General features: G+C 46.2%; 1 protein-coding gene across 3 annotated transcripts; it reads right to left on the reverse strand.

Moving 5' to 3' along the window:
• Positions 1-199: 199 nt before the first annotated feature.
• FBXO32 (F-box protein 32) lies at positions 200-25,328 on the reverse strand. 3 transcript variants are annotated; one of them, XR_015257741.1, is made up of 10 exons: positions 25,020-25,328; positions 21,754-21,866; positions 19,990-20,039; positions 19,196-19,288; positions 12,088-12,181; positions 11,014-11,198; positions 7,198-7,380; positions 5,887-6,030; positions 4,961-5,191; positions 200-2,416 (listed from the first exon to the last, which is right to left on the reverse strand). XR_015257741.1 is itself a non-coding variant. In XM_086741230.1 (9 exons), the coding sequence occupies exons 1-9, from the start codon at positions 25,133-25,135 to the stop codon at positions 5,102-5,104; spliced, it is 1,068 nt and encodes a 355-aa protein (XP_086597356.1). In that variant the 5' UTR covers positions 25,136-25,328; the 3' UTR covers positions 200-5,101. The 3 variants fall into 3 exon arrangements, 1 of the variants encoding a protein (XP_086597356.1); XR_015257740.1 differs by having other exon boundaries at positions 4,209-5,191; XM_086741230.1 differs by having other exon boundaries at positions 200-5,191.

Consider the following 25,328-nt stretch of genomic DNA (forward strand, 5'->3'; position numbering starts at 1 on the left):
AAGTGAGGGCTCCATTCACCTCATTTTTCTTTGAGGTACAATGAAGCAACAGGTCTATCCTGGCTATTCTTCATGTATCTACTGCCACGACAACCCAAGTTCTGGATATTCCTGCAGAAGAGTCTCTGCTTACAGCCACCAGAAGCTCAAGGCTGTTAAGGTCACCAACTTGGAAGCAATGAGACAACCAACTCTGTGGTTCACATTGTTTGAACATTTATTGCAATTCAGTGTCAAAAATGTTTTACAAAAATACATTACTGTCTGCACAGAACAGCTGTAAAAATTGGAGTTGAACATGCAAGGGAAGAAGAAAAAAGTGTGCAAATTAATAATGGAAGGATTTTAACCACACAATAATATTAAACAGAAGTCTTATTATACAAGGGATGCCTTTCCCTTCATATCATCTCTAGTTACAACTTTAAGGAAAAACAAAACAGAACACACGCTCTCTTCCATATATAAGTAGGTACTTATAACTACTGTAGATTAGTTCCTAAAGATGAGCATATTTGCTATTTCAAATTAAAATGTTCTCTTGGTAGCTGACCTGTTAGCATTCTGTGCAGCGCATGATGGCTAAAGACATGTAAGTTCCATCCTCAGTTGCCCTCCCCGGTGGGAAAGAGGCAATGCTTGGTCAATGGAGGGGGAATCCCATGGGGGATCAAGGTACTAACATACTGGAGACTGCATGTGTCAAGGACAAGATGGATTTGTTCTCCCTAGGGCCAGATGCAAAGCCCATTTTCTACCAACAAAATCACTGGAGAAAGACACAGGGTAGAAATCAGGCACCGGTCAAGACATTCACACAGCTTGGCAGCCACACGCTGACAGCTGTGTGGGTGGCTGGCCACATCTTCAGAGCCTTTAACAAGCAGCATTGTAAGCAATGAGCTGAGAACACCAGTACAAGTAGAACACCAGTGTCCCAAACCCTGTAACAGGGAGTCTTTATCAACCTCATCAGCCACCAGCTCCACAGGGGCTATGTTTTTGCAAACAGGCCAGCTAGGAAGAGTGGCATTTTAATTTAAAGCTATGTCTTTTTGGCAAGGTGCTGATCTACGGGGGAAGCTGCGTAAGGGGTTTGTAAGAACAACCCGAGAGGACAATGCTGGTTTGCTGTACCGAGCAGGAGATAAGTGTGAAACAGCACAGCTGATTTATTAGCTACATAACAGAATTTGAAATGTTCCTGCTGTAAATCAAATTTTAGATACTAAGGGCCAAGGAGTTTTCTGGGCAGGAAAAGCTAGTTTAGTACCTGCATATGTTCTAGAAGGTGATAGCTTCACAAGAGTAATTGAAGTAAAACAAATGGGAACACAAACAGTTCAAAACCTGCGGGCAAAGAAAAATAATAAAAAAAGACGTTCCCACATACAGAAAGTGGCAGGGTGCAATTAACTGTTTACATACAAAGCAATGTCTTCAGAGCAATACAGGTTTTCCTAATCACTTTACAAAATAAAAGGATCTAGAAACTCCCACAATTAAAAAAAAAGAAACCCAAACAATGTAAGAGGAGGTGTACACGTTTTACGATCAAACATTACCTTACCATAGTTAGTATAAATGGCCTAAGGTATGTACAGCTGAAATTGTGCCTCTTGAAGTGGCTATCACATTGTAACGAACTCCAAATACCTCTTCTAGAAAGCTGAGACAAACATCTCTGGGATCTCTCTCCAAGCCTCCTCCCCTGCATGGATCTATTTTGCCTCTTCACAGTATCACGTTCCACACTGTTGCACTGGTTAACACATCCCCTGAAGATAATATGGATATGCTTGGCAGGAGAAAACCCCAAAGAGAGAAAAACCCCTCCTTTCCTAGTATCAGAACTGATGCATGTCTAATGGGAATGCATCAACTAACTGAAAGGTGAAATGCCATTTGAAAAGAACATTCTGTTTCCAAAATACAAGTAAAAGCCTGTTTTCCCTTCATAATAGCTTTGCCACAATTGTCCTAAAATAAAGAGGTCTTTTTTTTTTTTTGCGTGAGAGCAGCCTCACACCGTCTTGCCTGGAAGCCCCTGTTATCACGGTTGCTTTTGTTACTCAGCCGTCCTCAGCCAAGCAGGTGCCTTTGCACCGCTAAAATACTGGTTGCTTTGTTTATAAGTGGTTGGACTAATGTATTGATGCAACAGCATTTCATTTCAAATACAAACCAAGAGTATTAGATTCGCCACAACATCTCCCTGTACCAGCCACTTGAGAAACAATGACTCTCCCAGAGGTCAAGGTCTTATCTGACAGTTGCTGTAGCAGGACGGTAATGACCGAGGCAGTAACTGAAAGAGGCTTATTCTGTTCCTTTTTGTTTAGTCTGTTTTGTTCTCCAATACAGTAGTTTCTTGGTTTTCTGCTGTGTTGGACACTGACAGCAATATCCCAGGACCCTGCATGAGCAACACACAAGTGTCTGTATGTATTATCAAATCAAGAAACTGGAAAAAACACTAACTGAAGTCAATTTTATAAATAAGAGCTTCAGTTGCACATTAAGTGTGTTGCCAGCATGGTCCATGCTCTCTGGGCAGTGGACACAGAACAAACTCTTTGCTCAAGACCAGTGAAGGGCTGAGAGAGGCAATGGCTAGAGCTGAGATATTCCCAAATCACAGCTGAATGCTGGGGTTTTTCTATGTTGGCTCGCTATGGGTGGCAGAGGCAAGACTATGAAACAAAGCAACCCTGCGCCAGAGCTGGAAACAGAAGATGCTGAGGGCCCAGGTCCTCTTGCTGCTAGAAAAAGCAGCTACAAGAATCTCCAAATACAGTGGCAATGCTTCACTCACTTCACTTGCAGGTTCCTGTCCTTAGTGTCCTCATTCATCAAGCCAGATTTCAGCCTTGTCTACCTGCTGCCGTCGATGCGGGAATGAAAACAGAAACTGGCCTCCCTCGCTCACAAACATCCTCCCAAACAAGCACAAGTTCACTCTTACAAGGTAACAGCTTTTAAATCACTTTCAGTTGACATGAATATTATTAGCAGGCTTATGCTTTCCACGTGCAGTCAAACTGATGGATGGGGCATCAACACCAAGATAAAGCTATCCTGCACATGTTTCCTCCTCACCTCTGGAGTGTGCCAAGCTCTGGGCCATGGCTAGGGGTGGCACAGGCTCACAGAGCTCTCTGGAAGAGCAAAAGTTTGGGTTTGCTGTTGGAAGGCAGGAGAAGGGCAATTCTTGCCTGTATTTTGCTCCCCCCTTCCCCACTGCTCCATCTAGAGGCAGCTTTTTCCCTTTTTTGTGTCTCTTGCAAGTGTATGCAAAGTGATTTAGTTTGCAAAAATGCAAATACTGTCAATTTTTAAAAATACAAACAGCTGCAGAAAAGTGTTGAAAGTCAGTTATAAAAATGTAAAAAAGAACAGAATATTTAACAATAATTAACTCAAGTAGTTCTTCCTGAATTGTCCTGAGTACTCCTCTTCCTCACAATTCTTTGTACATAGTGACACACAACCCACTATTTACCCTTCCGAGGTACCCTGCTTACATCATGCACAGAGAAAGTGCTATACAGGAAATCTACTGGCAAACCGCAAAAAACTTTCCACTGCAGGTTTCCGAATTGTTATATACGAGCTGGATTCTTCTAGCTCCACAGTAGGGAAAAGTGAAGCATTGTATGCAAAAGAGATGGTGAGCCAGATCACGGCCACAGGGAAGTGAGAAGTTTGGCCACTTACTCCACAGGACTGAAAATTTAGCTCTCGGCTAGTGTCAGAAGATCCCATAAAGAAGGTCAGCACTGGAAGCGGAAGGGACTAGGCTGGGTCTTTGTCATTTCCTTGGCACAGAGAAATAACCAAAGATGTCAAGTGCCATGTTGGAAATCCCTTGCTTACCCCAGTCCCAACTGCCGGTTTTAGGAAAATGCTGACCGATTTCTTCATGCTGTCTTGCTCACAATCCTAAACTCCAGTAGTCCAAAATTAAACACAATTCTGCCAGTCTTCCAGTGACTAAAAACCACATTGTTTCACTGTGTTCAACAGCCCAGTTCTCCCTATATTTCACCAGCTCCAAGGTGATTGAATTCACTTAACAGCAGTGGGAATACAGAATAGTGTATCTGTTGTTGGAAAACTAGGAAAACATGGGCTTGAAGAACCAGATTCTAAACTCACTTGGGATTTCAACCAGTGCAATGAACCTAGTGGAGCTGATATGAACTTACATGGTGAGATTAAATCCAGTTCTTTGTTTCTCTGTACTAGAACTTCCTCCCTTTTAGATAATCTTCATCCTTGTGCCTTCTCATTTCCCTTTTGCTTAGTCTTTCATAAAACCAACAAATTAAAAGAGGATGGAGTAAGGTCTTAGGTATTTATATAGTGCCTATCATTCAAGCACTGAGTAGAGCAAGAAAACTAATGTAAAGAGGTAAGCATTAATACAAGAAAAGATGCTTACTATCACAAACATTTCCCTTTAAATCATTGTACAAAATACAAAAGTTCACATTGTACACTGGATTTTCATTTGAAAGGTACTCAATCTATTAGAGGTAGAAAGTGGTATGGTGCGATTCTCTTTTGCAAGTAGGCTAGAGTTCTATCCTAAGTATTTCAGAATGTGTCCTTTTTAAAAACATAAAAGTATTATTAAACTTGTCACAGGGATATTTTTCATAAATATTTTTAAAACATCATATTTATAAATATGTATGCTAAATAAAACCAGATGGAGAAACAGTTCAACAGTCCTAGCCTCGTATTGCTTTCTCTCTATTGGAAACAAACCAAAAGAGTCCTCATGGTTGTGGGGCAAATTCATTTTTAACTTCTGAAAACAAAAAATGAAGTTTTTTGCCCTGTATCTTGTACTCTGATCATAAAAAAAGGGATTCTGTACAACATGCTGTATTTATACACCAGTCCTACGGAAGTCTGTATTCCTTAAGTGCTGCACGTCAGTGAGCAATTTCACCTTTTGTCTCTGAGATCCTCTTGTTCCTTGACTCAGGAGCTTCGAATAAACATGAATATTTACACTATTTACAAATGGAGTGTCCAAGCTCAGTGGCATAAAGTGTCCTGTAAGAATCGCGTAAGCTGCAGTGACCCAAGTTCAGAACCTGAACAAGTTGATAAAGTCTTGCGGTGAAAGAGAGGTGGAGCAACTCTCCGGGTTGTTGGCTGTGCAAGGGTGATCAGTACCCTGGGAAAGGAGAAAACAACTCCATTTAGAGACACTGCAGAAAGAGCGCCAGAACATCAGCCAACTTCATGCTGCCCCTCTGCCAGACGTCCCGCTTGCAAATAGAGCAGAGCCCAGAATAATATTTCTACTCTCGCCAAAGCAGACAGCTCAGAACCGGACTTCAGATTTCAGAGGCTACTGGCAAGTCAAGGGAAATAAAACCAGCAAAAATCCAATTCACTCTTTTCCCCTCTTCTCTGAGGGAAGAGAGGCTAGAGCCTAGCACCAGCTAAGGGAGTTTAACTCCAGAGACATGACTTGGATATCACCACAGTGGCTAGCAGATTTTTGTCCTGAGTTGTTTTGTATCCATCAGCTCTCATTCCAGATCTTGTTGCCAGGACCTCCACTGCCATGTAATGGGTAGAAGGAGTTGCTGGCAGTGCTAAGATTATTTACTGCAGGCAGCCCTACAGTATGCCCATCTCCTCTGGCCTTGATGGCCGCTACTTTTGTTCAACATAAAGATGGGATCTCTGAAGCACACAAGAGAAAGGGGAGGATTAATAGCTGAGGGAGAATTAAGATGTAGGAAAACACTAGATTATGCAGGCAAAGCAACTGCAGCCCCCTAAACCAGCTGCAATCAGAAGCAGCACTGAGTGCCCTGTGGCTCATGCCCCAGTTGAGTTGGTCCTACCAGCATCTCCTACCTTCCAGGAGAGGATGTGGCAGTGCCTGCACAGCTGCAGTGTGTCACCATACTGCTCCTTCCGTGGGTAACATCTTATGAGCTTGAAGTACATCTTTTTCCAATCCAGGTGTCCTTTGTCAGATAAGATTAGCCGTTTGCGAATCTTAAGGATGAAAATTATCAAAATTGTAGCAGGTCAAATAATGTTGGTTTTTTTCCCCTGTTCAACTTACGTTGTTCTCCTCTCCCTTACATAAGTGTCATCCTGCCGATCCCATAACAGTTCCCTTGTAACACAAAAAAACCTCCTGCTCTGAATGTCCAGCTATAACCAGCTTCCTGATGCCAACAGCCTCACCCAATACCACTATCAGGGTCTATCCCCATTTCATGAATATTACTGCATGAAAGCCTGAAACCCTGGGAGCTATTTCATACTACTTTAGCCACTGTTTCTGGCTGGCAAGACAGCAAGTATAATTGCTTTTAACAATTTCAGAAATTAAAGTATTATGCTTTTTCATTGACTCTAAGAGTCAATGATTTGTCACATTAGCTTGGGAGACACCTGTCTTTCTTTTAGGGCTCACTAACTGCAGAGATTGGATTTGAATTTATTTGTTAATAGAAATAACTTCCCCAGAGTCACTTCCAAAGTCAGATCCAGAGTGAGCAAATAAAGCCAAGTCAGCAGAGAAATCTGGCACGTGGTCCCTGAAGTGCAGAGGTCTGGTATAAACATCCCAGACATTCACCAATAAACAGAGATGGGGATTTTTGCTTGTTTGTTTTTAAGTTTAGAAGACCCCAGATGATTACCAGCCTGCAAAAGGTACAATGTGGGTGGCGGCAGGGCTGTTTTCCACATACCGTCCTGTCACTCATGAAACAGCTCAGAGGGGATTTCTTGCTCTAAAGGGCAAGAGAGTACGACTCATCGCTCATGGACCACATCCACAGAGATTCTCTGCAAGGGTGTCAGTCCCTGGGATGTCAGGGCGATTGCTGGAGCCTGCCTGCACGTTTTCCCTGCACACGTGGGGCAAGGAGCAACTGCATGACTTGCAGTTGCTACCTCCTGGATTAAGGCTGAAGAAGTTTACCGTATGACTAATTCCTCAGGGTCCTATTTCAGGAATCATTGCTGTAGCACACAAAAACCTCTACATAAATCATCTTCACAGCCATTCTCATGCCAGCCTGTATTATCAGCTCGCAGCACAGCCCTTAGATCCAAGAGACAGTCAACTAAGAGTGTCCTACCCATGTGTGTTCACTTGCTAGTGGTTTACAACAAGCAACTAATGGCAGTTTGTACCCTTCTCTGTACCTGTCTGTCTGTAAAGTGGTACTGGCAGAGTTTCTTCCACAGCAGCCGGTCTTCGCTGAGCACTTGCAGGTCAGGTGCCACCTGACCGAGGCTAACCAGGTCTCTCCCATCACTCAGTCGCTGCATGATGTTCAATTGTAAACACAACGGCAGGTCTGTCAAAGTGGTTCCTTTAAAGGCAGGCTGGAAGAGACAGACAAAACTAAGCTCACAGGAAGCTGAAAACCCAAGCAATTCAAGCTTGCAGTTGAGTTACTGCTTTTTAAGCATTGCTCTTCACATAGAGAATAAGCAGCAGTTCCCTCTTCTGAATAAGGAAACGTTTTACATAGAGACATTTGACCTTCTGCCACAGAAGAGTTTGAAATAACCTCAAGGCAGGGAACTTGTATTTGTATTACAGTAGTTAGAAGCAGAGATACAGCCCAAGCCTCCTTCTCCTCTTTTTGTCCACCCCATGTCCATACTTGTGAGACTCTGCTCCCAGAAGCACAACCATCACTACAGCAGGACATTGGCTATGTCACGGTATCAGCTATTAACCATCCAGGTCTTGCCACCACGAGGGATGCTGACATTACTTCTCAAGTTCAGCCTCCTGTTATACAAATTGCTGGGAATCTCATGCTCTTCTGCCATGTGTTTTAGCTCAGGTCATCACAGGATCCCGCTGTAACCACAGCAGTGGCTGATGAGGACCTGCAGAAGGATTTTCCCTGCGTGGCTTCCCAGGTCACTGCTGGCAAGGCTAACTTTTCTTCTGTGAGGTCTTGAAGAACCTGCCCTTTTCCCATCAGCTGCAGCCATGGTTTTCCAGGCTGTTGAGCCACACCAAAGCACATCCTGGCTGAAAGAGCTAAAAGCCACCTTTGCCTGGTCTTCACGGGGGTCCAGCACTGTTTTACAAGTCTGCATGGCAGCACAGCTCCAGGACAAATTGACCATAATGAATCAGTGGGTCCTGCACTCGGGGGAAATCCAAAACACACATAGGAGCAAGGCACCAACAAGGACCACAACCTGGGCTCCGGCTGCTCCAAAACTAGCCCCAGCCTTATTAAGACAAACAGCAGCTTTTAGGATTGGGCCCCAACAAAGAAACAATGTTAGAGAGATATGCCAAGTTTCTCATTTACCCTGCACAGAGATCCTGCTATTTTAAGTCACAGAGTCACAGCACCCGTCTCCCAATTGGCAGAGCTATTAACCATTTCAAACAAGAAGCACGCGGACTGCCATCAGTGGGGGAACGCTGTGTGAGACTGCTTTTAATCACATGGTCCCATCTCCGGTCATGCCACCATATGTGAAACTCCATGGGCACAAGTACGTTCGTCTATAAACAGCTCCCACCTTCCCTTCAGTGCCCCAGTGACCAGCCTGCCCGGACCATGCAGCACTGCCCGGTAATTGCAGCGACCACAGCTTTTCAACCAGTGCATCATTTTTGGCCATCTCCACCAGCAAGACAGGCCTGAAACAACCCCTCCAGAAGATGTGAGCTGTCTCTGCCATCTCCGGAGGACATTTCTCGCCATGACAGCTTTAATGCCGCACGCTGAGAGTTAAGCTGTAAGCGCACTGCCTGGTTACACGTAGATGCTTCCTCCATACAATCTGCAAGTCCAGACTCAGTGACCCTGCCCATCAGTGCAAACTGAGGTCATATTTTGGGGTAGGAAGAATGCACTGGAGCCTTGGATCACCTCCCATTAATCTCCTTGCCAGCCTGACTTTTGCATTCTCCTGCACTCTCTCTACATAGAGGCTTTGCTAGGCCACAAGAGGCAGGACTAAGCTCACGGGCTCTTGGGTCAAAAAAACCCCAAAGCTCATGCTTATGTCTTATTTCTGAAGAAATCAGTATGACTCAAGCAAATCCTTACAGGTTTTATGAGTCAGGGCCAAAGACTTATCTGCTACTTCTTTTCCCTCAGTACTCCTTTCCAGGACTTTTCAAACATTACTTTTTTTGGAGAAAGAACATAGATTAGATCAGAGCACATCAGTATGCTGTCACTTTCTGGATGGAGTGTTTTTCTAAAGCAGCTCTAGCACACACAGTATTTTGCAAGTGGTTTGTGTTTTGTTTTGGGTTTTGTTTTTTTTTTTTTTGAAAGGTTTAGGTCTTGGCTGTTGCAAGACATTATTCCGCCCCCTCCAGAAACACCAGAAGCACTCAGTGCATTGTAAGCAACTGTCTGCAGAGAGCTGAGCTTGTTCTTCCTTCCTCTAAACTCAGCTGGTTTTGTTCTAGCTTGACTTGAAGTCAGCTTCAGTGGTGTGAATTTTTTTTTTTTGCAAGCTCAACATCCATTTTATTTATTTTAGAAAAGCATCTGTAAACTTACACACAAGTAAGCATAAAAGGCAGTTCTGTTCACAAGCAGTATTTTGATGCACTTTTGTCTGGACAGACAGTTCTTTGAAATGCTTGTCTGTGTTTTATGAAACCCTAAAGTAGAGGGAAAAACCCACAGTGTACTATGGAGCTGAGCAGCAGGAGGTAGGTTCTGACTGTGGTGTGCTCAGGTCAGCAGATGCTCAGGTGGAGCTGACCTTGGCAGTGCCCAGGCACACAGCAGCTCCCCAGCTCGCAGACCTGCTGTGTCCCACAGTCAGGCCAGTGCCTCCTGCGAGATGAAAGGAGTTGCACACTGGGAGGGACAGCAGAGGTGGGGCGGAGACCACCATCAGATAAGGCACTGCTGCTTTTGCAGCTCTTCAAACTCCCTGGGGCCTCCCAGAGTTCATCTTCTCCTGTGTTCAGCTGCCTGCGTTACTCTAACTGAAGGACTGGAAATTGTTTCCTCATGTTCCCAGAGAACACAGCCATGTAAAATGATGAAAACAGGTCCTTTGCTTAATCCTTTGCAAATGCCTCTGTGTTTGACCCACTAGGGAAAAGTGCTTTTTATACTCTTAGGCCATGCTATGGTCTGCCCAGGGTGGAATCTCACAGTCCAGTTCACTGCAGAAGAGTCCTACAAGGGGCACATCAACACAGATCAGCACTGGGGGCAAGCTTTAGCATTTCTGTGGAGTAAGCATCCATACAAGGTGGAAAAAAGAGAGTCTTGACATGGTCTTGGGCAACTAGTAGGTGTCCCTTCTTGAGCAGGGGGGTTGGACCAGATGACCTCCAGAGGTCCCTTCCAACCTCAATCCTTCTGTGATTCTGTGAATTGGAGTAAGTTCAGATTTGATTCCCATGCAAAGCCAGGTTAGGACTTTATCAACTAATGCATCTTTCCCATCCCTACAGAGGCTGTTGAGAAAACAGATGTTGTGAAAGCAGAACTCGTCCAGCTGGAACAGGCAGCTCCAGACTACTGAAAAAATCATTGATATTTTCAGCCAGGAAGCACGAAGTTATGCAGCTATTTGGAAATTTGCATTTAATTTACAGATTAAACAAACCTAAGAACCTCAACTATCTGATAAACAAGTTTTGAAGGCAATTTCTCAGTTTGAGAAAGACAGAGCTGACTTTTCATACTGAGGCCTAATCTCTGAAGACTGGGTGATCATTTCCAGCCCAGCTCCGTTCGCACAGCACTTCATGGCCATGAAGGAGTCAAACCACAGTCTGTGACCAGTAACAGTGAGCATGACCCTGGGTTGTGTACATTGAGTTTGAATTAAGGGACATAAGTAATGCTAGGAATGCATCCAGTTATTTTGGCAACTCCAGGTCCTTCCCCAGCACTCTGTGCTTGCACTGCGAGTACAGTGGGATGCAGTCATCCAAATGATACCTACACGAGGTTTCATGAAGGAGTCACATTATTTTTAGCTTTCAGGATTTGTGCTTACCCTGGTGATCTGAATGTTGTTCAGTTGCTGCTGCCAGTGGAGAATACTCTCCATCCTGTGCACCCACATGTTGATGTTTCCAACCAGGACAGACTTGCCAACCCGTTGAACCAATGTGCAGAGGGATGTGTAGAGGGTCTGCAGCAATTCCCGTATTAGTCTGATGTTCTGCTGGTCTTCAAGGACTTTGGAGGAACAGAAAAGGTTAAAAATGAGAACTGCCCAAATCCTTTTCTTGAATCTACATGTTTCTCAGGCAAGTCAAGTTACTTGCTACAATCTCACAGGCCAGGAGAGCCAACCTGCACTTTTCAGAGGAAAGCACTTAAACATTAGCCAGGCACAGCAGGTTAGACAGCAGATGGAAAAAGATCCTCCTAGGATAAGCAGATGAGATATCTGCCCTTTCTGCAGCACTTCCCATTGCCAGCCACTTGCAACCAGCCAGCACTCCCCTCCGATATATGCAAGATGTTATCCGCGTGCACCTCTTCCCCATCTACCCCAGCTGATGTGCAGTCAGGCAGCTCAGGATCCCCTTTCCCATTATGTATACACACACTAACAGGGCTCTCTCAATTCCCAGGCTTCAGACAGAGCTAAAGCATCAAGGAAAAAAGTGGCACATCTCAACCACACTTCAGCCCCCTCAGCAGGTGAGGGCAGTCCTCAAGCTTGCCTTTCCTCTGGAGGACTGGGAGCACTTGATGGTACAGCACTCTGGCAACAAGGCAGCAGAGACTGCAGATGTGCCAGGCTGGGGGCAGGAGCAGCCATCTCTTCTGCAGTCAGAAATAGGACTCAGTAGGATGCAGAAGGGGTGGCAGCATGGAAAGTTGGCAAAGAAGGAATCAGATACCTACCACAATACAGACATTTCTTCCCACTCCCTCCCTATAGTCCTTTGCCAAGGGAAAGGAAAGTGGAACTGTGCTACAGAAATAAGCAGTGGTGTGTGCCCCTTTTCACCCATCTCGCATTGCCTGACTGTTCTCGAGGATGTGGTTCACACTGAGTACACCAGATTAAATCAGACTCCTCCTCCTTCTCCCCCGCACTGTTTCCGTTTCTTACCTTTCTGCACTACTTTTTCCAAAATGTTCATGTAGTTTTTCTGGGCAATGCCACTCAGTGACGTCAGCTGAGACTTTGCTATCAGCTCCAACAGCTGTGGATAAAAATAGAAGTTGCAAGCCTTAGAGCGCAGAGATACCTTTCTAATCTTGACTCCTGGTCACATGACACAGCAAAACAGTCCAGAGACTTGTTTGCTGCTTGAAAATAAAAGGGAGACAGGACAACAGAACAAACTAATGCAAAGGGGGAGGAGAACAGAGGCCAAATAATTAACCCCACATCAAAAGGGGTGGAGAAAAAGCCATTCTAATAATCTTCAGGGGGAAAAAAAAAACAAAACAACAACAAAAACCAAACCAAAACCATCAACTTGATTTCATTGTTCAGAGATGCAGAGAAACCACAGAGCAGTGCTCAGACTGACAGCCTCTATTCACACAGAGGGAACGACGAACAGCCAACATCACAGTCCTTCACTGGGGCATAAACAAGCAGTGTCATAAGGGAACGCAAGCGAATGCCGGTTTGGATGGTGATATTATTGATGGGGCATTAATGAGAATCAGACTCCACAATTTACGTCAAACTCCTGGGTTGCATGTTTTTTGTCAAAGTGCTGTCACCACAACAGAAAGGTTAAGCACTATATTAAAAACACCCCCCCCCCCCCCCAAACGCCTCTTCCCCAAAGGCTTCCTCTTCTCTGTTCAGCTCTTACAGCTGTGACACCAAACCACCTTTCCCTGTTTGTCCTGTCTACTTGTTACCCTCCCCCTCGTGGAAATCTCACTTTTACTTTCAATTAGGATTTGCTTCCCATCACTGATCTCCTGACTCGCAGACAGGCTGAATGCTGGATTTGGGCTGCCGTAGCTAAAGGAAGCATTTCCCACAGGGAAGATGCCCTCTCCTCCCCAGCTCTCTACCACCACAAGAACAGCTGTGGAAGTTTCCTGTGGATCATGCTCTGCAGAACATGTGGCCTGTGATCTTCCAAGTCTTCCTCCCTTCCCCCAGCATTATATAAATACACAGACTGTCCACGTGTCAGTCCATTTGTTCTGGATGTACATAGCCTTCTGTTTTAATTTAGAAAGGAGAGGAAAAATCTTTTATGCTACAAATCAATCAACACATTACCACATGACCAGCTTATTAATCCTTTATCATCTGCAGCTACGGTATCCCGTTGCTGGCACCGCTGAGAGTCCAGAGAAGGTACAACTACTTGTGTCAAGTAAATAAGATGCCTTTTGACAAGACTTGATAAGTCATGAGCTGAACTGTTTGCCCTGCTATAAGAATGACAGGAACGTATCCAAAAAGTCACTGGCAGCTTGCCGTGAAGCAGGGAGCTCAGGGAGAGGTATTACTGCAGTCATTCGTCTCCTCATGCTCGTCTCGGGTGCTGGCATGTGACTGCCAGTTAGGAGCAGTGAAGTCACCTAGAGTGACCGATCTCTTCTTCCGTTTGATTTCCAGGCCAACACCATCATCAGATGGCTTTGAGTTTACATTCTATTAATATCTTGCACCTTCCATAACCGAAAGAAAACAAGATGAAAGAAGACCTGTGCTAAGTCCTGTGAAGGGCAGGCTGCCTGTTTTCTTGGGTCATCTGGGGGAAACAAGAGATACAGGAGCTGGGTAGTATTTGGTGCAAGGCATCAGCGGATCTCCTTGCTAGATCAGCTAAACTGAGACCACAAGGACTAGATACTCTTAAAAACACGGCAGTTTGCAAGATGTTTGGAAACTTAAAAAAGATCTTTTGTTAACATCATGAAATACTGGAGGAAGAAGAAAAAAGTAATCAGTGTCCCAAAGCAGTATGTAACACTCTGCTTACAGTAAACTATTTAGCCTTCAGGCCTTTGATCATAGCGATCAACTTGCCAGACTCCATCTGTACATTAGCCACACATGCACGCAGATCAGCTCTTCTGTGCATGAACAACTGCTGTCTCCAGATTGCACCGTTCTGGAACTGGCACAGAGACAGCTTCCTGCAGGCTGGGTGTCAGCAAATGTTGTGCCCGTTACTGAAAATGCCAAAATGCACCCAGTGATAAGCATCACGTAATGCAGTATCATAAGAGCTAGATGCCAGGGCCATGCTTAACAGCAACAATGATCTAAGTCTCAGTTCCTTGAAGAACACTAAATTGGCACAAAATTAATTTAGCACAAAATTAATTTAGCCAAAGGAACAGATTCAAATTTGCTTTGTCTTTATCAAAGTTCAATTTACGTTCAGTGAACCAGCTCAGATATCATGTGTCACCTCCCTTCCCCTGCAGCAATAAACACAGGATGAAATTCCATATGAAAACTATGTTGTGAATACTTCTAGGACTACTGTGCTCCCCAGGGACTGCTGGCTGAAGTGACTGGCTAGCCCTCTAAATCAAAAGAGATTTTTTTATTCTTCTGTGCTTATATAATACACAAAAACCAGGTAAGCAATACAGTTCATCCACAACCCCACATGCTCCAGTGCGCTGAGGGTCTCCCAGTGTTGGCACAGACCCAGCAGATTAGGGTCTCAGTTAATGGACTGTCAAATTGGGGTATACAGCATTATATAAAACAAAACAAAAAAAATCAATGTTGTCACTTGCGTAATACAGACTAAAAGCAGACTGATGAATTCAGATTAATGCTGAGTAGGGTAAAAAGGCTGGAGAGCTGCAAGCATGTGTTACGATGCGGTTGCACTAAGTCCAGCCCACGCTCAATTGAAAGGGACAGATGGTAGGAGATCATGCACAGGGAAGGTTAAGAAAAATTTTAAAACGCCTGCTTTTCAACAACACTAAGTGATTGCATTCCAGTCAATTTTAACTGGAACTGGGAAGTCTGCAACACCTCCAGAAAACAGGGCGTTAGATCCTAATTCACTCTTTCAGCTCCTTAGAAGTTGAAAAAGATGACCTGGTAGCTTCAGAAAAATCCTGAAGAAAATCCCAGAAAATCCTTCCCCCACCACCTTGTCCCTATTTCGTTTGTTCTGAGGGGCCTGCCCTCAGAGAAAAGGCAAAGAGATGCAGTGTGTTATTCCAGAGCCTCTGCAAAGCTGGCAGGAGGCAGCATCTTCCACAGAAGGGCAATAACCTGCCCATGTCCCTGTCAGTGAGATGGGGCTCCTGCTCAAACCTCAGTAGCAGTTGGTCTAAAGCAGTTGATGCAATGAGCGACTTAGCTCCGGGAGCAGAGCCGGTCCTCCTCCCACAAGCACAAGTTAAAAACAAGCAGACAAAACAGTGCCATGTGGCAGGGAACAAGGGCCCCTGTTTCAGGGCCATGAAAACATGCTGCTTTGCATCCATGACTACCGTGCTACAGCCAGACAGCACTTCTGCCACTGTCCCTGTTCAACACCGGGGTGCACGGGCAACCCATATCCCAAATAACCCACAGCTAGATGCTCACAGCACATGGAGCCAAAAAATCCTCAGCAGGCCTGCTGCGCCAAGCAGGAGGGCATAACCTTGCCACAAAAAAGGGAAACACTTTGTAATGATGAAGATCACAAGTCTCAAACTACTGAAGTGTAAATCCCCCTTTTGAATACCCCAAACCAGCTATAGGGCAGCTGGACTGCACCCTGCGGGGATCCATGAGCTCTTCCTGGTTGGGGATGTGGCTCCTTGTACCTGGACTACTTAGAGAAGCGTATTGCAGTTAAAAATTCCTCCTCCAAGTCTCCTCTTGCTCTTTCAGCCCTTCGCTTTGTGGCTGAAATGTCACACTGGCTTTCGGCTGGGAGGTAGAGCAAGAGCAAGGCGAGTCATAATGATTTACAGTGCAGGTGCTGACAGATCTCCATGACACAGCACTGAGCTGATATTCTTTCAACACAGCATAAATCCAGGACTCCCAGAGCTAACTGCTATAAAAACTTAGAGAAACAAATTTAAGAGACTACTTTAGCAAGCTGCACACTATCTAGATCACGTTATTGCAGAGGAGCTGTGCCCATGCAGCTTAACCTGACCTAAGCTTTTATGATCAGAAACAGCACCTTCCCTCGAGACTTTACTGCACAACCATCATATGACAAATCTTTCTGAAGGAAGCAGCCTGCAAAACCTCACTGTCATCTGAACAGAGTGTTCCCAAAGGAGAACCAGTAACTTCTGGGCTGCAGGCACTTTTGTCTCTGCTAATATTACTTATGCTTACAGAACGCTTCCAGTCTTTTAATTAAATCTGTAAGACCAGAGAAAACAGGACTGCTCCAAGACCAAGAACCATTTGGGTCCTCTGGGTCAATCACACACTACCTTACTAGCTCTAAAAAGGGAACATTGTCCTGTAACATGCAAGCAGATGCTATAGTTTAAAAGATCAGCAAGGACCATGTCGCAGCACCAACACCTATACTTAGCACTTCCAGCACTGTATCAGCAGACTGTCAAGACAAGATTGATGTTGGAGGAAAATTTCTTCCACTTCAGTTACATGAACTCACTGGCTACAGCTGATGATATTTGCCCATGAAAAATACCTGCCAAGCTTCTTGCAGCTCCCACCTCCACCTCACTGGAAGGAGGTGCCCATTTTATCAGTGCACCATTAGAAACTCCAAGAACTTAATCTGGGTATATCTTAAGGACGAGACACTTCTGTACCACAAAAAAACCAGCACTGAAAACACTGTAGCATGTAAGCTCAGAGAAATTCAGAAATAAATGCTTTGAGAAAGGCAAGAGTTGATGTTCAGCCTGAAAGCCCATTTTGCTATCAGCAGTGATGTAGCTTATTTCTCTATAGGGCAAGTTTGGGTGTAGGAGCAGAATCCCAAGCCTGCAGCTGTTTCTCTCCCTTCTTCCCCTACAGCCATCCTCATATTCTCACTCAGCCTCCAACTCTAAACTTCCCTCCTTGGAAAGCATCTGCTTGATGAACTAAGTAGTGTGACATTAATCAGATACCCCGAGCAACCGGTGGAACTAGAGAGAACAAGGAGAGGGAGGGAAGGGAAAAATGTTTTGCCTGCCAATGTTCAAGGCATTTTCCATGTGACAGCTTGCTCATCTGTGTGCTCTAGGAGGCCTGTGATTTGCAAAGGATCATAAACAAGATCCACATCTCGGCAGAGCTTGTCATAAGTAAATCTGGCACATAAGGCATTTTATGAGCTACTATCCACCGGAGACTTGGCCGATACAAGTCTTTCATTCTAAGAAGTCAGTTTTATATTTGATCCATGGTACCAGGTTTAATATCTTCTTTAATCTGCCAAACCACAAGTCAGCCTCAATTAGAAAGCTTCATACTTCTCAGTAGTGCTGTATCCTTAAAACTACTGGGGGAAAAACTACTCCTAAAAGCTCAGAAGAGAGGTAATTTGTCAAAAGAAGGACACATGCCAACCTCCATACAGAACACTGCTATTTTGGATACACAGCACATTTGGGATGCTTTTATGAAGTCCTCAAGGGAAAAAGGGGGAAGGAGGTCAGCCTGAGCCTCCCCACCAGACCACACCAACTTCACTGAAATTTGAGTTTGGTCTTCAAAAAGTTTAATGGGACTTCTGCTCAGTCATTGCAGTCCCATGTGAGACACTCATCACATTGGGCTGAGCAGCAGAAGCCCACCATGTGCCACAGCATAACCTGAGGCTATGCTTAGGCAGAGGTCTTGAGTTCTTCATTGTCATAAGACAAAGTCTCACAAAAGGATCTCTGGAGCACCAAAGTTTTATTTTATTTTCCTTCTTTCTATTTGACTAAAGGGTTATTAATTGCTCCTTCCACAATAATTCCCCTGAAGATGACACAGTTGTGTGTATGTATGTCTGGTATCAGAAAACACTGACTACTCTCAGTGCTGGTGATCACCTTGTCTGCACAAGCAGAAGTTGTCCCAGGATCAGCAGAGCTAGGACAGCCTGAGTTTCCATGGGGTTGTATCCTGCTTTGTGTCTTCCAGGATCCCCACTCCCTGCCACCATCCCTGCAGTGGCACATCCGAGTGACTGTTAGTGCCTGCACAGCCTGTACCCTTCCCAGGGTGACAGAGGTTTTCACAGGCTCCTTGTCACCTAGACAACAGGTGAACAAACCAAGGTGAACTTGCTCAGATCACTTCTTCCTTAGACACTTTTCATGACATTTGACTCAAAGGTAAAGCAATACCAATGCTGCTTGCTCCAGAACCTAAAACCAGAACAGCTGGTGCCTCACCAGTGATCAGCTGCTGATGAGATGTGAAAAGGAGCTGTTTATAAACAGCCTCAAGTTAATAACAGAATTTTTTTTAAGCTTATTGAATTCCAACCCTTGATAAGCATTCTGAAATTTGAGATCAATTTGCAGATCACATGTGCATAAACATACAAGCATCTGCAGCCCTTGGGACAGTAGCTCCCCCAACCACTACCACCTGCCTTGGCCACCGAGAGCCAAAAGAGAAGCCTTGATCTGTTATGCAAAGCCAGAGCATCTGCAACCTGGGGCTGATGACTCCCTTCCTACTAACTAATGGTGTCAGAACTAACCAAAGGCTTCTCCCACTGAAACTGCTGCCAGTCACACAGGATTAAGAGCAACCATGATCCTTAACAGAGAAGTTAAGATCAGTGCCTCCAAGAGGGTCAGCCCATCCTCTCATTCCCAAAACGCTCAGCTCCCCAGTCTCTCCTGTATCACTTCAAAGGAGATAAACCTCCACAACCCTCATGGAGCTGAAGCCTCCTGTGCCACTGCTCTGTGGCCTCTGCAGAGAGCCCATACTCCTTTTGGGGCTATGGGAATCACATTTAGAAGTCAAACTGAGAACTCAGGAATTAGAAGCTAAGTTTTCTGGGTTTCAGAAGTGAATTTCACAACTAAAAAGGAGTTGGAATTCTAGGCTAAGGACAGCCCATCTTCTACATTATCACCAGCTCCCCCTTCTCCATTTTAACAGATCAAAGAGGAGATTTTGGAGATCCATCCACACAACTTCCATCAATTACTTCATGCAGCAAAACCCAACACTCCCACTTGCATGCTTGGACCTCTCCTGTTTGCCAGTGCTTCCCATCACCCAACTGAAGCTCAGTTAAGAGCCTCCACCACCATCACAGCAAAATAAACCCTGGCCTTTCACTCACCCTCACAACATAGTTGAATCGCCTGGAGTCCAGGATAGCACTGGAAAAGTCAAGTCGGTTGAAGGCTTCTCCCAAGGTGCAGTAACCATGACGCTAAGAAGAAAAAAAACAGTCTGGGTCATGTTTTTGCAGACATGAGTTCAGACAGCATCGGGAAGACGTGACCCAGGGCAACTCAATTTAGCAAGCTAAAGGGTACAAACCATGGGACCAGCTCACAGCTGGAAGAGGCAGGCCTGTCTCCCGCAGAACCACACTTACTGACGTCAAGAGTGGGTATGGCCCAGTGTAGATTATGGTAGTTTCCCAAGAGTGACCCTAGCTCTGCTCGTGACCCATGCATTTACGGGTGAGAATGAGCCACACATTCCCGCAGTTCAATATATAGCGAGAGTTCAGAGTGGTCTCATACAGCCGCTTCTCTCCATGAGCGCAAGCGAGCTGTTGTGATGAATTCCACTGATTTTCCATGTTAGGATTGTACTGGGTGAAAGCCAAGAACAGTATTATGGCTTGGTCTGCAAATGGCTGCTGTTTTTTTTTTTGTTGTTGTTGGTTTGTTTTTTTTTTTTAACTGAGGGAAGCAAACAAATCATATTTTAAACACATGTGAGAGTCTTGTACAGCAAGCCCTGGTTCCCTGATTGGGGCTTAAAATCATTACTGAAATTCCAACCACAAGCCAGATCTTCCACTTATCTCAAGAGCTTCTGCTGATTTATTTCAGCACAGGATCTTCCACCACTTGGAAAAAACAGTAGAAAAGGGATCAAATAACCTCTGGAGGCACTCACCTCTTTTGTGCTCCCCTTGTGAACATAGATCCACTTCTCCTGGTGGAAATCTGTTTGGACAAAGACACATTTTGCTCAGTTAATCTTTCACTTTGCAGAGAGCTGGATCTCTGTTCTGCTTACAACACTTACTGCCCTTTTAGTGCAAATGAAGTTATTTTAGGTTTACATCACTGCACTTGAAACCAAAACTAGCAACTTGCTGAGCCGCTTTGTTTCCATACGGCTTCATTTGATACTGCGGCCCTGAGACTCAGAAAGGGCTTCTGTTTCAGTGACACAGCTCAAGACTCTAAATGTTTAATGTGCCAGCCACAGATACACCATAGCATCTCCTCTTCTTTGGTCCCAGACAGTAAGTGTGGCTGACAGCCAGGTTTTGTTGTTATTGATTTTATTAACTATTCATTACCTTGGTTACAAGGCTTGAGATTGAATGTCAAATTTGAAGTTGAGCAAAAATGTCATGAGACACCAGGCATGTGGGGGAGAGCTTTTAGCAGTGAGGTCAGGCTCAGAGGAACATGCTTGTGCTTTCAGCTAACTTGCTAAAAAAGAAAAATCTATTTGGGACCAAAATTTTCCCATTTCTAATTGCCCCTCCCTTCCCTCAGAAATGGGAGTTGTCCCATCCACTCCCCAAAATAGCTTCCCATCACATGCTGCTAACTCGATTTGCAGGAGAGTTCTTACTGTAACAGCAGTTATGCTGCCCCATCCTTCTCCCAACCCATTCTCACATGGGCTTTTGACCCTCCTTCCACCACACAGTGGCAATTCAACAGCTAGTGTGAGTATAAAAAACCCTACTTCTCCCCATCTTGCTAGACTGCTTTCTTTAAAGGAAATATTGTGCTCCTGCAGTCTTTTTCCACCTACAGATGCAGCAATGTAGTTCTGCCTGGTACTGCAAGCCCAAGGGCAAACCCAGTCTCAGTTACAGGCACGCAGACCCTGCATCAGGCCCTTTTAAATAGTAGGTCACAGTAGAATCCAGCCAAAAGCTGTCATGGTAACATTTGTTCGTGCAGAGAAGCAAATGCAGAGGGGCCCAATTTTGGCATCAGTTTCCAAAATCCTGGGGGATGCACAATGAGCTAATAGTAGTGTGGGAATTGTAACTCATTTCCTCTGTGTATGTTTACGTTGTAGCCTTCACATATAACCCCAGTACCTATCTTGCAATCAGACCATGGCAGACCTTGCTGTCCCAGCAGGCTCCCACAGCATGCCATCTGAGACCCCGGCTGCTCGCTGTGCGTACAGAAAGATTTCAAACCTTACATTGTTTCGCACAAGCTGAAATCTTATTTCATTTTTCATGCAATCTGTGCACAGAGATAGGATCAAAGCTCACATTCAGGCTTGTAGCCTCCAGTGATGTAGATTAGTACTCAACATGCATATGGAAGGAAGAATAAATTTAGCCTGTTGTGCAGAAGGAAGTCTACAGGGGGAAAAAAACTGGAACTGGTTCATTTGAATGTACCATAGGAAAAAATTACCCTCCTTCTGACAAACACAAACGACAAAGATTTGAACACAACAAGTACAGCTCCTCAGAGCAGGGATTACTAACAGGGGCATAAATCTTCACATTAAACTGTATCCAAGTTTTCTGCTTAGGTCAAACATGGGCGCAAAGCCCTTCAAGATACTCTGGAAGACTCCTCATGCACTGTGCAGAAACCGTAGCTATGAAGCATTTTCCATTCTCCTGCAGTAACTTTTATTTAAAAAAAAAAGCCCAAATAGACCTCTTACATTGAATCTTGGCTTTGTTATTCAGCAGGTCTTTTTTTCTCTTCTTGGCAGCAACATCATAGTTCAAACTGTTGAAGAGATTCTCTTTGTTGTGATCATCCTTTTTACAAAAGCTGTGAATGACACAAAGCAAGGATTCTGTTTATTTCTGCAGTCTGCTGAACACTATATTTCCTGCAAGGAGAGAAAATACACAGGTTTTCACTGTGAGCTCCAAAGCTGCCTCCTTGCAGGCTGCTCTCAAGATGTCCGCATGCAGTGTTCATATCCAGCAATGGTATTTCCAAATGAGCTTCTGGTGCCTCATTTCTGTGCTAAGATAACAGAGAGGAGCAGGTAATACAGATTGCACAGTTAGTGCTGGGACACCGCTGAGCAGTATTCTTCTCCTCACTTTAACCTGTTTCTATCTTTAAGTAACACCATATCCTCCTGCTGTAGGTGGTAGAATCCTCTAAGCCAGACTTCTACAGAAAGACACATTTAGACATGTCTGAGGACATATATATATGCACTCAAAATATTTATTAACAAAAGAGTCCCTACAAAACATTCTTTCAAGCTTACAGGAAAAGCTCAGCTGATGTTCAGACTTGGCTGGTGGTTTTCCAAGCCCCACATAGCAGTGGCTGTACAAATTAACAGCTAGGCTCTCTTGTCCAGGAGTGCCCATCTTCTGCTTTTGCTGGAGCTCTGCTGTAACTATATTATTAGTGAAGAGAGCTATAACCCCTTATTTTCTCTGAGGGCAATGAAAGACTATCTATAAAGAGGCCATGCATCAACATCTCCACATTCCACAGACCTGCAAATCCACAGATCCAAGCAGTCATGTGAAACTGAGAAGCCCCTGGGCAGCCACAGCACTGTGGCACAGATCCCTAGGGGGTGGTGGGAGAAGGCAGCACCCACCAGCAGCCCCCCTTCATGCAGCACACTTGCCTGGAGCTGTGGGGATGCCTCACAGGTGCTTGGGAGAAAACAGGCAATCCATCCGGGAGAATGAAACTGAGAGCCACCTCCGCTGCTCCAGCAGCTTGCAAAGGATGGGAGAATGGCTGTCTGCAGGTCTAATTTCAAAGAAGGGTCCCAGGCACCCCACTGCACCTCTCAGCCAGGGACATCCCCAGAGCTCTGACAGGCACCAAAATGTGCTGCTGCTTGCAGCGCTGGGCAAGCTTCCTCCACGACAGCCACGAGGACCCTCGCACAGCCAGGCTGCTTCCTCTGCAGACCTCATGTTTACACTGTTTGGCCTAAAAAAAACCCAACATACCGATTCATACCTCCAACAGGTATTCAGCACATGCTCCTGCAAAGGAACAAAACCTGCAGGACAAGGCTTCTTGTTTCCCCCCCTGCTGATAAACAGGATCAGCAGCCCAGGCCCACAGCCAGGAGAGGGGGGTTTGCTGTCTGACAGCACTGCCACACCACCAGCATGCGCAGAAGTCAAGCGACCAAGTCAGAGTTTCAGCCCCATCAGGAGCCCAGACCACTTCTAGCAGGGTCCAGATGGGCATTCTGGTTTGGCACTGGCACATGACTCCAGCGGCGGAAGAAACCTCCCCCAGCTTCAGGACAGCTGCTTCACCACAGGCCTTGAAGGGGGCACAGCTGTCACAGGGGAGGCAACGCTGCTGCAGGCTCCGCTGTGACACTGCTGGGGGGGAGCAGCAGCAATGCAGGTGGATGGGCAGCAACAGCTTGGGGAACCAGACACTTCAGCCAGCTGGAGCTGGGTCAAGAGAACCTAAACTTGTGAGCAGAACATCTCAGCTGCGTACTTCCTCCATCCATGTGGCTTTCTGCTGAGGGGACAAAAACCCAAGAACGGAGTACGGCAGTGAAGAAGTGGTTTTGAGATGTTTGAGCTCCTATTTTATCAGGGCTGCACAGAATCAATACTGGGCCAGGTTAACATGCCCCACGCCATGGCAGAATCCAAGCCCAAGAGCACAAGACAGACCTGCTTTAAATCTCGCATGTCAACAGCGCACCCTTGGCTGCTGACTTCCTACTGAATGACTCTGTAATCCGAAACCTTCATAACAGCAGCAGTGGATGAATTCCAGTATGGGAGGCAGATTATTCCCTTGTTTATGTACTGACAGGTTTCCACAGGCTTCTCCAAAGCATCTCAACAGGTTGAACAGTTGAGCATCAGGAGCTGGCACTGCAAGGACCCCAGTCTGGAGCCACTATGTCACTCCTTGCTTTTTAATGGGAAAAGGGATGTATAAACCCACACCAAACTCCGTATTCCCAACACAATCATACTACCACCACCCAGACATTTTTCTATCTATTTACAAAGCAGATGCCTTGGATTCTAAACTTCATTTTTATTTACAGCTTGCATAAAAGAGGGCAAGAGATAGAGACCTGCTACATAAACCTCCTTGTAAATCCCAGCAAATCCCTCTTCACTCCAAGTCCCTTTGTCATGGACATTCCTGATCCATCCCTCAGCCCAGGCACCGCAAACCCAAACCTGACTGCACGCAGCTGAAAACAAGATGCAACTCAGCAAGAAAAGTTTGGTTTTGACAGGAGCGATCTGGCCAGAGACCGTGACACCCACACTGCTGCGAAGGCTTCCTGCCCGCACGGTGCAGCTCATTTTGGGGGTTTTGTTGTTGTTTTGGAGACAGATTAGTCAAAGCTGCACATCAGGTGCATTACTCATGGCCTGGGGAAGGTTTATGGCCAAAAGGACACATCATCCTTCTCCAGCCCGAGAGCCGGGAAGCCCGAGGAAGGGTTGTTTTGGGAGGAGAAGGAGAGGGGAACATCTCCAGGCCCCCCAGGAGATGCTCAGCGCTGCTCCCCGAGGGCACATCGCCCAGGCTGCGGGGCAGCAACTGTTTTCCACCTTTTTCTCGCTTTTTCCACCCCATCCTGCGGCCAGAGGGACAACCCAGCCGCTTATGGAGGGACAGCCGCCCCCGGGACTCCGGAAGGACCAGGGGAACGCCACCGAGTCGCTCCGCCGGCAGGCCCGGCCCCCTCAGCGACGCCAGGACCCGGGGTTATCGGTAGGCCCACACAGCCGCCCTCCCCTCCCCCCACCGCCGACACTGGCCCACGGAGCCCGGCGGCCCCTCCAGGGACCGGGCGAGCAGCCGCCGTCCCTCTTAACGCCGCGCACCCCCCCACCCCCCGGACCCCTTCGACACCGGCCCCTCAGGCGGCGCGCGACCGCACCGCGGCGCCCCCTGGCGACGCCGCCGGGGGAGGGGCCTGGGACGCGCCGCCGCCGGTACCTGCTGATGTCGCCGACGTAGCCGCCGCTCTTCTCGTCGAGGAAGCGCGTCCAGCCGTCGGCCGTCTTCACCCAGCTCTGCCCGGGGGAGCGCCAGTCCTGCCCCAGGAACGGCATGGCGGCGCGGGACCGCGACCGGGACTGAGAGCAGGAGAGGCGGCGGCTGCGGAACCGGTACCTGGAGCGGCGCGGGCGGAGCGGCGCGGCACGGTGCTGTGCGTACCGCGGCAGCGGGGCTGCGGGCGCCGCGCCGTTCCGCGCTATTTATGCGGCGGTCGGGCTGCGTGTTGCCGGAAGCGCGAGGCTGGCC

The sequence above is a fragment of the Chlamydotis macqueenii genome, chromosome 2, assembly GCF_036417535.1.
Source record: "Chlamydotis macqueenii isolate bChlMac1 chromosome 2, bChlMac1.mat, whole genome shotgun sequence".
NCBI lineage: Eukaryota > Metazoa > Chordata > Aves > Otidiformes > Otididae > Chlamydotis > Chlamydotis macqueenii.